General features: G+C 42.1%; 1 protein-coding gene across 2 annotated transcripts; it reads left to right on the top strand.

Moving 5' to 3' along the window:
* Positions 1 to 2528: 2528 nt before the first annotated feature.
* LOC148683926 (uncharacterized) lies at positions 2529 to 8900 on the top strand. 2 transcript variants are annotated; one of them, XM_088656461.1, is made up of 4 exons: positions 2529 to 2690; positions 2964 to 3029; positions 3951 to 4241; positions 8430 to 8900. In XM_088656461.1, the coding sequence occupies exons 1-4, from the start codon at positions 2669 to 2671 to the stop codon at positions 8555 to 8557; spliced, it is 507 nt and encodes a 168-aa protein (XP_088512587.1). In that variant the 5' UTR covers positions 2529 to 2668; the 3' UTR covers positions 8558 to 8900. The 2 variants fall into 2 exon arrangements, with proteins under 2 accessions (XP_088512587.1, XP_088512589.1); XM_088656463.1 differs by lacking the exon at positions 2964 to 3029 and having other exon boundaries at positions 2530 to 2690; positions 8430 to 8892.
* The last annotated feature ends 3723 nt before the right edge of the window (positions 8901 to 12623 follow it).

Genomic DNA, 12623 nt, shown 5'->3' with positions numbered 1-12623 from the left:
CAGGTACCCTGGACACAAGTTGTTCAAGACTTTGTAGATTGATACAAGAATGTTGAACTTGGCTTGGTGGTAAGCAGATATCTAGTGCAGCTGTTTTAACAATGTTATCATGTGTCACCAGCCTGTCAGCTTTCTGCACTAGCTTGAGCTTCCAAATCAGACTCAAGGGCAGCCCAACATAGAAGGCATTACAGTAATTCAGCTGTACACTGAGGAATGAGGTACATCCAGTTCTGCGTATGACAGCAACGCCTCACTTGATTGTTACTGGGGGGAAGGGGAAGATTTGGGGGTCTTGGTGGCAGACACAAAGAAGTCCACACACTCCACCACTGATGACACCCCAAGTTCTCATCTGATCCCCAAATTAAGGGGTAAGATCCTAAATGGGGACTATGTCGACATGTTTAAACTAATAACGTCGGAAGATGTCCTGGGGAAAGGGGAGTCAAAATGCTCCTCCGGTAAACCTAAGTACAGTGGTACCTTGAGTTACAAACACCTCAGGTTTCAAACGCTTCAGGTTACAAACTCCGCTAACCTGGAAGAGTTGCCTCGAGTTGAGAACTTTGTCCCAGGATGAGAACGGAAATTGTGTGCTGGCGGCGCAGCAGCAACAAGAGGCCCCATTAGCGAAATCACGCCTGTAGTTAAGAACAGTTTCAGGTTAAGAATAGACCTCCAGAACGAATTAAGTTCGTAATTAGAGGTACCACTGTATAGGTTTACGGCCAATCGCAGCCAAGGAGCCACCCACGTGGCGCACCTAGGGGAACTGAGACCATGTCGCAAGCAGAAGTTACATATTGCCCAATGCCTTGTTTATCTGTATTTGTTTGTTTATTGTTTTATTTTGTATTATATTATTATATGTGGTTTTTTTATATATAAAAAACCCTAGCGACTGTGGTTTAAATATTAACTGAGCCAGCGAGGCAGCAATCTGTTCAGCTGCTCGCCTGACCCAGAGGACCTGCCTCCCAAGCAATATGTGGCTCTGCCTGTAGGAGGCTGTAGGAGGCAGCACCCGCTCTGCAACGCAGCGTTAATGAAATAAATAAAAAAAAGCCATATTCCTGCTTAGACTAAGCCCCGTTTAAAGATGTGATTGTGCCTTTATTTATCTATATATCTAAGGTCTATAGGCAGCGATCTAGGCTGCTGAGAACAAAGACCACCCTCTCAAACTGGTGAAAATTACCCTCAGACACGTGACCCCCCAAGGCAGAAGAACTCAAATTCCCAGGATCCTCTGTGTTTGGAAACACAGCAACAACTCACCCGCAAAAAGGAATTCAGCCTCCCGAGTTCCATTGTGGTCGACGAGGCAGCAATCAATTTGAATCTAAAAAGGCACTGACCAATGGCAGGACGCTTTGTTCTCATTTCTTGTTTCCCGCCAATCACCTGCTTCGATAAGGCAAGTAGCACCACTCCTGCCAGCCGATCCCACGGGCTGGACAATCAAAGATGGTGCAATGGAGACTTCACTAGCTGAGGATGATCACGCTGCTGCTGCTCCTTGGCCAAAATAATTATGCTCGTGCCACTTCTGCCACTCTCCACACCACTGAACATCACTTCGGCAGGCCGGGCAGAGCTGGAGCTCAAAACCCTTGCAGCTAATGACTTCGCAATTGGTTCAGCTTAAAGTTATTTCAGCTCAGGTGTGGTTTTGCTCCGGTGAGTCAAGTTGAAACAAGCAGCAATGATCTCGGTGGGGGTGGGGAGGGGGTTGAAGGTGCGGCCATGCTCACAAAGTGAAAAAGGGCAGATAGAACCCGACAATTTAAAAGCAGATAGGGCCCGAGGTGAGGGCTGTTTAAATGGCCAGGGTCCGGACCCAAGGGAAGCCTTCCTTCTCCATCGGTTCTGCCCCCCTGGCCCAGCCCATGTCCAAGCCTGCATCACCATTTGCCTATTTGGGGTGCAGGCCAGGATTCAGCTCTTGATAGGTGGTGAGAGCTTATGCCTCCGCCACCTATTTGGATGGGGCACTGATGTCACAATTCCCTCGTTGAGGCCTTAGTGAAGCCACTGCTGTCCCGCAATGCTGCCATGCCAAAAGGGTGAGCGGACTTGCTCTACCCAGTTTTACAGTAGAAACTGCTAGAATAGGGATCGAGGCCTGTGGCATACACCTGGCCCATGAGGTCTCTCAATGCAATTTTTATAGACCATGGGGGTGGCCAGGCTACATGGGGGTGGTTTGTGTGCATGGGCATTCGCTGCTGGGGTGCAGCCCCATTCATTTTATCCTGGAAAAATGTTTCCTATTTATATCCTTAGAAGGAATTTTCAACCATGATTAATGTCTGAATCTTCTCTCTATCATGTGAACTAATTTTCAGAGAGGTTTCGGGGGGGGGGGGTGTTAAATGGGATAATGGATGAAAAGCTGCCTTTCTGGCCATCACATATTCTCTAAGTGAATGTGCCTGAGGGTCAGAGGTACATTGAACAGTTCACCAGAAGGAATGGTGTAAAAATTATACATCGTTGACTTGTAGCTGCAGCCACATCTGAGGGTGTGCCCTGGGGGAGGGGACAGAAACATGCATGCTGCAAAAGTACTGATCATTTCCATCTCGCCTGTGAGAGAAGTAGAAGGACTTGAGAGTCAAGAGTGGCAACGTCAGATTGGCAAGCCAATTCCTGCTCTGCCCTGATGAATCTCTTCTGGATTCTCTGTAAGTTTGGGAAACTGGGAAGGGAATTCACAAATATGGTTATTAGAAATTTCCAGGGATTGTTAGAAAACACTTTGTTGTTGTTTAGTCATTTAGTCGTGTCCGACTCTTCGTGACCCCATAGACCAGAGCACGCCAGGCACTCCTGTCTTAAGCCACTCCAAAAAACCTGAAGTAAAAAGAGTAGGTTAGGAGAATTCTTAAATCATTGCTCTGCCCTTTTTATTTCATGTTAAAACATAGTGTTAACATATTCCATGAATGTCATTGCAGGTGCTTTCTTTGCAAATCACTGGTGTTTGGGTGATGGCAAAGATTCAGAGCTTTGCACTTCGACAGGTGAGTTTGAGACTCAAGCCTGTGCACACCAGTACTGCAAGATTGTGTGTGTGTGTACAACTAATAAACAAGTTGAGATGCAATATAAAAGATCACAAAGAGAAGTGCTAGGAAAGCAAAGCAAGGAGAAATAAAATACCTGTAATGCCAATAAAGCAATTTACAAGTATGTACTTTCACAGGACTGCTCGAATATTCGTCCTCCATTGCAATTAAGTTTTCACTTGGTCTCTGAATTCACTTATGCCTCCCTCCCTCCCTCCCTCCCTCCCTCCCTCCCTCCCTCCCTCCCTCCCTTTCTGTGAGCTTCCAGCTCTTATTTTTTTTATGAAATGCAAGTTTGGTTCCTGAAGTGAAAATTATCTTCGCACTATGTGTATGTCCATTAGAAGTTGTGCTGACCAAATTTCTTTTTTTTTTAAAGATGGGGCTCTTATTTCACCCAGAAAACAATATCCCAAAATGCTCAATAAATAGTCTATGCATTGTCAAAGAATGCTGGCAAATATTCAGAGTTGCTGTATCCTAAAATTCTCATCCTATTGGAAACTTGAAATAGGATTGCCTCAGAAAATCTTTTTGCTCACCTAACTATTAATCTTCTATACATTTTAAAGAAATAAATTGAGAGTTTACAACCCCAAATGTATAAATAAAAATGGATGTGGCATTAAAATGCTTTAAATAAATAAAACAGAATAGAACACTGCTTGCCACTTTCCCCAAACAGTATACAACAAACAGTTATGGGGGAAAAACAGTGCTTAAAAAGAAATACAGTAAGACAAAAATAAAGGTGATAAAGCAATCAAATTCCACATGATTACTCAAATGTTCACTCTCTATTGCAACTACATTTTCACTTACTCTCTGTATTCATTTATGCTCTTTCTTTATTTCTTCTGTTCATTCATTCTCTAGGTGAACTTCCTGCTCCTGATTTATACTGGAATACAACTTTGTTTCCTGAAGGGGAAACTATTGCAGTACTATGTGTGGCTCCATCAGAGGTTATGCTGACCAGATTTTTTTTCTGTAAAGATGGGGCTCCTGTTTCATCCAAGAAAGCAACATCTCAAAATGCTCAATACATCGTTCATGCATTGCCGAAGAATGCTGGCCAATATTCCTGTGGTTACCAGCAGAAGGATGCAAAGAACCAAAGGAAGACATCTGCCCTCAGTGTTGCTCAGAATCTGATTGTCCAGTCAGGTAAGGTTGTATAAATGATCAGTCTAGGAAGGGACCTGCAAGAGAATGTTGCATGGTGGGATAGTCCTGTTCAGAGTTCCAGCTAGCCAGCCATGCTACATTCCAGCATAGTTAATTTCATTCTCCATCCATTTGGTTTCTATTCCCCCCCCCCCCACCACAATTCACCAGTATTTCATAGCCAAAGAGCATGTTCAGTCCTCCCTGGTCTGCTTTTGAGATTCAACCTTACAGTGTTTTCATTGGTTTACATACAACCTGTGAAAAATATTCATGTGTCTGGCCATTAGGGATGGGACTTAGATCAGCTCAAGTCCACCCCGTTTCATTTCTGCCGGCACAGCATACGTTGCTAAAGAATGCATGAAAAGTTACAGGTGTTGTTCTATCCAACTAAGTTATACTTTGAGTAGTCCCAATGGAATTAATAGATCCTTGTTAGTCGCAACCATTGACTTCAGTGGGCCTACCTATGATTTAGTTGGAAACAAATCCACTGTTATGATGCACATTTATAGATACATTAAATGACACCATTGGTATGCATTCCTCAAAAAATGTATTTTTACAATACTTTTCAATGCATTTCCTAATAAAATACACAATATATTAAAATACATATTTCTGTGGGCACTTTTGTGGCAAATCGACATTACAAAATCCAGAGAGGTTTGTGAATCAACCAGGAGTTTTCTTCCGATCGACAGGGGAGTTTTTCACCATGAACTTGCTAGACCACAATTACCATTTGTTGTTCTTTTTTTTTTTTTAAACATACTTTTTATTAATTTTACAAAATACAAAAAAGAAAAAAAGGTACATACATAAACACCTTTTCCACCTCCTTCCTACCCACCCACATGGGTCCTCCCCTGCCACAGAAGTATCCCATGTATGTGAACAGTCGGAGATGGTCCATTTTATGCTTGGATTTCTGTCCTCCTCCCCCTCCCCTGACCCCAAAGCCCCCCCCCCTGCCACCAGGGAGCTCCAGCAAACCAGGGCAGTACGCAGGAGGCCATCCATCCAACCATCTATTGTCATACCAAAAAAAGAGAAAAAGAGAAATAGGAAAAAAGAGAAAAAAGAAAAGGCAAAAAAAGAGAAAAAAAACCAATACAAAACAGAAAATTTTTTCTTACATTCATAATTGTAAAACCATATTTTGTGGGCTTCCCCTCCCCCCCCCTTCCCCGGTTTTCATCCCTTTTTTATCATCTGCAACAGTTTCTTACTTTATAAAAATACACCTTTGTATCTTATACAACTTATAAATCAATTATTAACATTTTCATCTAATATTCAAATCACTGAAAAATCTAACTCCCATTTTATCTTCCCGTGCCTAATTTTTCTCCCTCTATAAGCCTCCATATTTTCACATTTTTCCAAAATCCATTCACCTTTAAAACTATAACTATTCTCAAATTAACCTTACATCCCCAATTACCGGCTCCACCCCCCCAATCCAGCAAATTCCATAATCAGCAGACCAGTTATAAACCTGTTAATCCATCCTTATAATCACAACATCACTTTCCCTTCACCCCACCCCCTGTTTACAGTCTTTTGCCATCCAGGCCACCATACAGGACCCCTGAATTTCTTCTCTTCTCTGCATATTTTTTCCTTCTTCCCTGTGGGCGTTCTGGAATTCCAATAATACCAATCGTGCCCCCCTCAAAGGCAGGGCACTCCATCCAACTTTTTGTAGAGTAAAGTCATCATTTTTTTCGTGGTGTGCTTCATTTTGTGTTGAATCATCACAGTCCTCATCTTCATCTTTTCCTTCCAAATCACAGTCACCATCACTGTCATTCTCACATTCATCTTTTTCAGTGTCAAAAACTTCATCTTCTAAAAAATCATATTCTGCCATCACCATCTGAAATTTTTGCTGTAACTCTTGCCGTCGTGTCTCCTCTTGACATAGCTCTATTCTTGTTTCCCACATTAAAGTCAAAACAGACCGCTGGAACTCAGTGGAACACTTTTTTGTTGACATAATTCAATCCTGCCAAGGTCAAAACTTGTCACGTGGGGTGGAATATGATCACAGTTTATTTTCTCGACTCCATTTTAACAAGCTGGCTGCATTCTTCAAGTCTTATTAACAATAAAGTTCGAACTCACATTTCACAAACATTTAAACCAAAAAAGAAATTCCACAAAGTCCAGAAATACAAAGTGAAAAAATTGACTTATAAATCCTGATCAACTCACTGGGTTGTCTGGGCTGCCGGCTCCCGGGGAAAAGAAAGGTTTTCCTTAGTCTTTACCTCTCATAAACCACAGTCTCTCTCCTCTTTCACGCTGCATCAAAGGGGAGATTCTCTTTGATGCCTTTGAGGGATCCTTTTAAGTTAAGATCTTCTGTTTACGGCTTCGGGTTTCTGTTTACTGTCTCTTATGTTACCGTGGGGGGGGGGTGGCTTCCTCTTTTCCCCCTCTCTCCCAAATCCAAATTGCCTTAATTTAAATTCCAAACAATCCAAATTACTCACAGTCTATTCATTTGCTAATTATTCTTGGAAGAATTGGCCGCCTCCACTTCCCAGACTCGCAGCTTCGCGCTCTCAGAGCAGCAGTGTCAGCCTGTCCGCCGCGGTTCACCTCCTCGCTCTCGGGGGCTTAAACAAAGCCGATCCGGGGAGGAGAGAGCCCGCTTTTGGCGCCGCCAGGCAAAATCCGTCCCCAAAAAGCTCGATTTGGGGCTTTTAAGGAGGTTTTGCTTCGCTGGAGCAATTCCCTCCACCTCTGAAGCGCAGAGGTCCGCTCTGCTGATCGGACCCCCGTCTGAGCAAAGATGGCACGGTCAACCGGAAGCCCTCTACCATTTGTTGTTCTTGATGGGTTGATGAGCCATGCTTTTCTGATATTGTCCATGTTTTTCCTGACCAGGTAATTGTGCTTCCAATGGTAAGTAAGCAGCCTTAGTGAGTAAAAATATTTATTCATCTTATTGTTTGTTTTAGTATGCCATTTTAAATCTTAGCACAGAAACAAAAGAATGCAATTCATACTCAAACACAACCACGAAAAGAAAACTTTTTTTTAATCATTTACCAACAGAGACCATTAATACCCTGAGACCGCATTAATAGAATCTTTTTACTACTGCAGAAAGTTTGATAGCACTCTTGATGTCAATGTCTGAATTTCTCTCCTTTTTTGACAAAGACAAATGATTGCCATTAATCAAGAGCCAGTTGGCTATACAGAGAGTCAGGGAAATGCATCACTCCTTACTGGTTTTCCTGTTATCTGTGCAAGCTTTTCACCATTTCACTTTATGCCCCATTCCATGCCCAATAAGCACAGGGTGAATCCTGTTGTACAGGCTTGGAGTGATGCACACCCAGTGGATCCATTCCATCAACATGGGGCTTGTGGAATGATGAACTGATCCTGGGACCCAATGCCATGCCAACTTTTGCCCTGCCTGCTGCTGTCAATAAAGAATTGGCCTGATTTTTTCCCATCATTGTTGTACAGTCTGACTATTTTGCTGCTCTCATGGGTCACATAATGTGCCTGCCTGGGCAAAGAATAATTCAAAGAAACCAGCCACAAGATAGATAATTCACGCCCACTGTAAGATTAACTTTAATCAATAATGAGAGTTTTAATCCTCAGATAATATATATGTTATACAGCAGGTATTTCAATAGTTTGTTTCACAATGGAAACTATGTTAATTATAAGGCCTCCCTCTTCACCTTGCTGTGGACATTTTGCGCGAACACCAACTCGTCAACTTTTTCCTCTCTTGTTCTCCCCTTCTCCAAAACACCTTCATGGGGTGGTAGAATGGAGTATACAGGAAATAACTATAGTTGAAAACTGAGCAGATTGTTTTTCTTTTACTATTTTATTATATGTTGCAAACTGCTACAGGTTACGTGTATGATTTTAGATGAAAATTTCCTTTTATTCTCTGTTGTCAATTGTAAAGGCCTTTGGCTATATACAATAAAAATTGATTGATTGGCTGATTGATAGTAATCGAGAGAATCAATAGGAGTATATAATCAAAGTAGGAAAAGTGTTATGATACACTTGTACATTCTTCCAACAAGCATCAAACCATAGGGAACTTGTTAATGTATATTTGTTGATTTATCTCCCTGCCTCTGGTCATATCTGAATAGACACCCAACCCTTTCTGTTTTTTTCTATTCAATGCAGGTCAGACAATACCTCCCTATATTTGGATTCTCCGCTTCTCATTGGTGCTTCTTCTCCTGGTCTCAGCGCCAATCATCACCTATTTCATGGAGAAGTGTAATTGCTCCTTGGCTGGACCTAGAAACTAGGAAATCCCACTTGCAGAAAAAAATGTCCCCAGACTGTTCTTTGTCTGTCCTCCTTCTATCATCCATTTATTCACTTACAATAATGTTTCCAGTATTTTACTAAGCCCAGGTCAAGTACTGGTTTTGACCTTTAAGGTTCCAATAAATGGCTTGGGTTCATGACATCTGGTTGCCTTGCCAGAAGCTTTTATAGTCGGTACTGAAAACAATACACTAAAGGTATCTGCATAGTATTAATGGACATCTTCAATGGATAGCCTTTTATCTACTGGGATTTATATTATTAACATGCCTATGTTTTAAAATATTATTTGTATTTCTGCCAAATAAATTGTTTAGCTATTGTGTTGCTTTGTATTGTGCTGTATTTCTATAATATGTTAGCCACGCGGTGTGTGCTGTGTTTACAAAGACCACATTCTATGTAAATGAGTAGAGAAAAAGATACACAGATAGAAATACAATTATGTGGGGATTCTCAGTTGGTAGAGCATGGTGGGGAACCTTTTGGGGTCTAACCCCATCAGCTAACTTTGATAAATGGACCGGGCAATCCACCTGTCCATCACATGACATAATTCTGTTAAAATCCCTTCAGACGTTATCCAAACATGGGAACCACAAAGCAAGCAGGGTTGGTAGCCCCATGTTTTGCAAGTCACTTCATGACACTCCTTTCAACCTCCAAAACTAAGGACTCAAAGGAACAGCACAACACGGCTACAAAGTGCTACACTGGGAAGGAGAAACTTCTCCCCTCTCCTTGAGCAAGGCATGCTTTGCTCTTAGAAAGGGACAACTGGGGAAGCACATGAAGCTCCCAATTGTTCCATTGAAGGCCTGGCTTTATTTATTTAGAAAAATAATTATATACTGATATTCATAGAAAAATATCAGAGTGGTTTACTACAATCGTACATAAAAATATATAATAAAAATCACATTAAAAGGTTAAAATTGGAAACAAGCTGAGGATGCCAGGTGTAGGATGGGTGGACAGGGCTTCCATAATTTGGTCAGCCAAACCAGTGTAAAACCAATCCCGCCTCTGGCAACTTCCCTCCTGGCTCCTAAATAGTTCTCATCTACAAAGGCGTTCTTATTACACACCTCATTCCTCCCAAGACAAAAACAAGTCTAAAGGTTCACAGAAATTACCACTTCCACATCTCCAAGGAAGCTGGAGCCCCTTTCAATGGGGATACGAACAGAATGGCTGAATCCTTCACTGCTGAGATATACTGTAATGTAATAAGATGAAACTTGTAGGCAGACAGCAGGAAGGACCAGGATCACTTGCCTTACAAAACTGTTGCTCTTTCCATTCCAACATCAGAAGCTGATGGACTAGGGATCAAGGCCCCATGGCATAAACGTGGCCCATGAGGTCTCACAATGCAGCTCAGGCACTCTCCCCTCTTTATAGGCCATGTTACCTAGGGGTTGGTTTGTGTGCATGAGTGTGTTGGGCATGGGCTGCTGGTATGCAGCCCCATCCACTTTATCTTGAGGGAATACTGTTGGCGACAGGGGGAGGGGAGATTTCCTATTTATTTCCCTAGAATGAATTTTTCACAGGAATTCATGTCTGAATCTTCTGTCTATCACGTGAACTAATCTACTCATTTTCAGAGGGGTTTCTGCTGCTGGGAAACAGGATAACGGATGAAAAGCTACCTTTCTGGCCTTCAAATACTATCTTTAAATGAATGTGCCTGAGGGTCATAGATACATTGAATAGTTCACCAGAAGGAAAGGTGTAAAATTATACACCCTTGAGTCGCAGCTGCAGCCACATGTGGGGGTGTTCCCCATGGGAGGGGATAGAAGCATGCATGCTGCAAAAGTCGTGATGATTTCCATCTCGCCTGTGAGAGAAGTAGAAGGACTTGAGAGTCAGAAGTGGGGAAGAGTGGACAAACAATGGTGTAAAAATTATACATCCTCGATGTATAGCTGCAGCCACATCTGAGGGTGTGCCCTGGGGGAGTGGGCAGAAACATGCATGCTGCAAAAGTACTGATCATTTCCATCTCACCTGTGAGAGAAGTAGAAGGACTTGAGAGTCAAGAGTGGCAACGTCAGATTGGCAAGCCAACTCCTGCTCTGCCCTGATGAATCTCTTCTGGGTTCTCTGTAAGTTTGGGAAAGTGGGAGGGGAATTTATGGATATGGTCAACTTCTTGAAAGATCTGGGGAAAGTAAACTCCATAATTCCCACCAGAGCTTTCCTTGGGGTGTGTGGGTGTGTGCGAAAGATAGAAAGACTTATCATTACCAAGAACAGAGGAGTGTTTGTTAAAATTAATGTGATTAGCTGAGATGGCAAAGTTGACATGGTTTATCAGAGCAATGTCATTGTTAACATTTACAGTACTAAAGACTGGAAACCTCCCACAGACTTTTTGCGTGGAAAAGAAAATGAAATAATTACATTTGGATTTGAGGATTGAAGAAAATAGTTTATAGAGGGTGGCATTATTGGGTGATACACTGGAGTGGACGAAGTGAGTGATGTTTAAATGTAGCCGACAGATGAAGAATCAGAAATTCTTTAGCTTCTTAACTTTTCTCTTTTAATTCCTTTATTATTTCTTTTTCTTTCTTTCGTCCTCGTTCTTCTTTTCTTTCCGCCCTCTGGATTAATGTCTTACTTTTGATTTTAAAAATAGATATTTGACAATAATCTTTGTATTTCTCTTTATAAACTTTAATAAAATGTATTGTTTAAAAATGATACTGTTTGGAGTGTGTGTGTGTGTGTGTGTGTGTGTGTGTGTGTGTAGTGATAGGAACTTTGACATTTCCTGTAAATAACTTTATGGACAAATAGCAGGATTCTAGAAAAGGTTCCTAAGTAATGAGAGTTATGTACAAATGGCCTCTTATACTACTAGTGGACAGAGAAGCTAGTGGAGGAGAAATTTCCCAACATTCCAGAAGTAGCACAGCTTTCCTTTTCCATCTCCTTTTCTCTGATTCTGTGAATTAACGGCAGTGGGAAATGAGTTGGCAGCCAGGCTCCCATTCTGCATCCTCTCTCATTGCCTGAAACCAATGTCTTTCCAAGGCTATCTGGCGGATAGGAACAGAAACACCATAGAAAAATGTTGAGAATACTAGAAGCAGATGCTTCAAGATGGCCTTTTACTGAAACAGTGAGAAAAGGAATACTCATTGTTGTTGTTGTTTAGTCGTTTAGTCATGTCCGACTCTTCGTGACCCCATGGACCATAGCACGCCAGGCACTCCTGTCTTCCACTGCCTCCTGCAGTTTGGTCAAACTCATGTTCGTGGCTTCTAGAACACTGTCCAACCATCTCGTCCTCTGTCGTCCCCTTCTCCTAGTGCCCTCAATCTTTCCCAACATCAGGGTCTTTTCCAGGGAGTCTTCTCTTCTCATGAGGTGGCCAAAGTATTGGAGCCTCAGCTTCACGATCTGTCCTTCTAGTGAGCACTCAGGGATGATTTCCTTCAGAATGGATAGGTTTGATCCTCTTGCAGTCCATGGGACTCTCAAGAGTCTCCTCCAGCACCATAATTCAAAAGCATCAATTCTTTGACGATTAGCCTTCTTTATGGTCCAGCTCTCACTTCCATACATCACTACTGGGAAAACCATAGCTTTAACTATACGGACCTTTGTCGGCAAGGTGATGTCTCTGCTTTTTAAGATGCTGATTAGGTTTGTCATTGCTTTTCTCCCAAGAAGCAGGCGTCTTTTAATTTCGTGACTGCTGTCACCATCTGCAGTGATCAAGGAGCCCAAGAAAGTAAAATCTCTCACTGCCTCCATTTTTTCCCCTTCTATTTGCCAGGAGGTGATGGGACCAGTGGCCATGATCTTGTTTTTGTTTGTTTTTTGATGTTGAGCTTCAGACCATATTTTGCGCTCTCCTCTTTCACCCTCATTAAAAGGTTCTTTAATTCCTCCTCACTTTCTGCCATCAAGGTTGTGTCATCTGCATATCTGAGGTTGTTGATATTTCTTCCGGCAATCTTAATTCCGGTTTGGGATTCAGCTAGTCCAGCCTTTTGCATGTTGAATTCTGCATATAAGTTAAAT

Source organism: Zootoca vivipara, chromosome 12 (genome assembly GCF_965207765.1).
Source record: "Zootoca vivipara chromosome 12, rZooViv2.hap1.1, whole genome shotgun sequence".
Taxonomy (NCBI): domain Eukaryota; kingdom Metazoa; phylum Chordata; class Lepidosauria; order Squamata; family Lacertidae; genus Zootoca; species Zootoca vivipara.
The sequence above is the reverse complement of the archived record's forward strand: the minus strand, read 5'-3'. Positions and strand labels throughout refer to the sequence as shown.

Excerpts from the sequence above, each read along its gene's own strand:
- LOC148683926 (XM_088656461.1), top strand. The coding sequence starts at position 2,669 with ATGAATCTCTTCTGGATTCTCT. Across the intron at positions 2,691-2,963 it reads GAATCTCTTCTGGATTCTCT|GTGCTTTCTTTGCAAATCAC; the intron begins GTAAGTTTGGGA and ends ATGTCATTGCAG. Across the intron at positions 4,242-8,429 it reads GAATCTGATTGTCCAGTCAG|GTCAGACAATACCTCCCTAT; the intron begins GTAAGGTTGTAT and ends TATTCAATGCAG.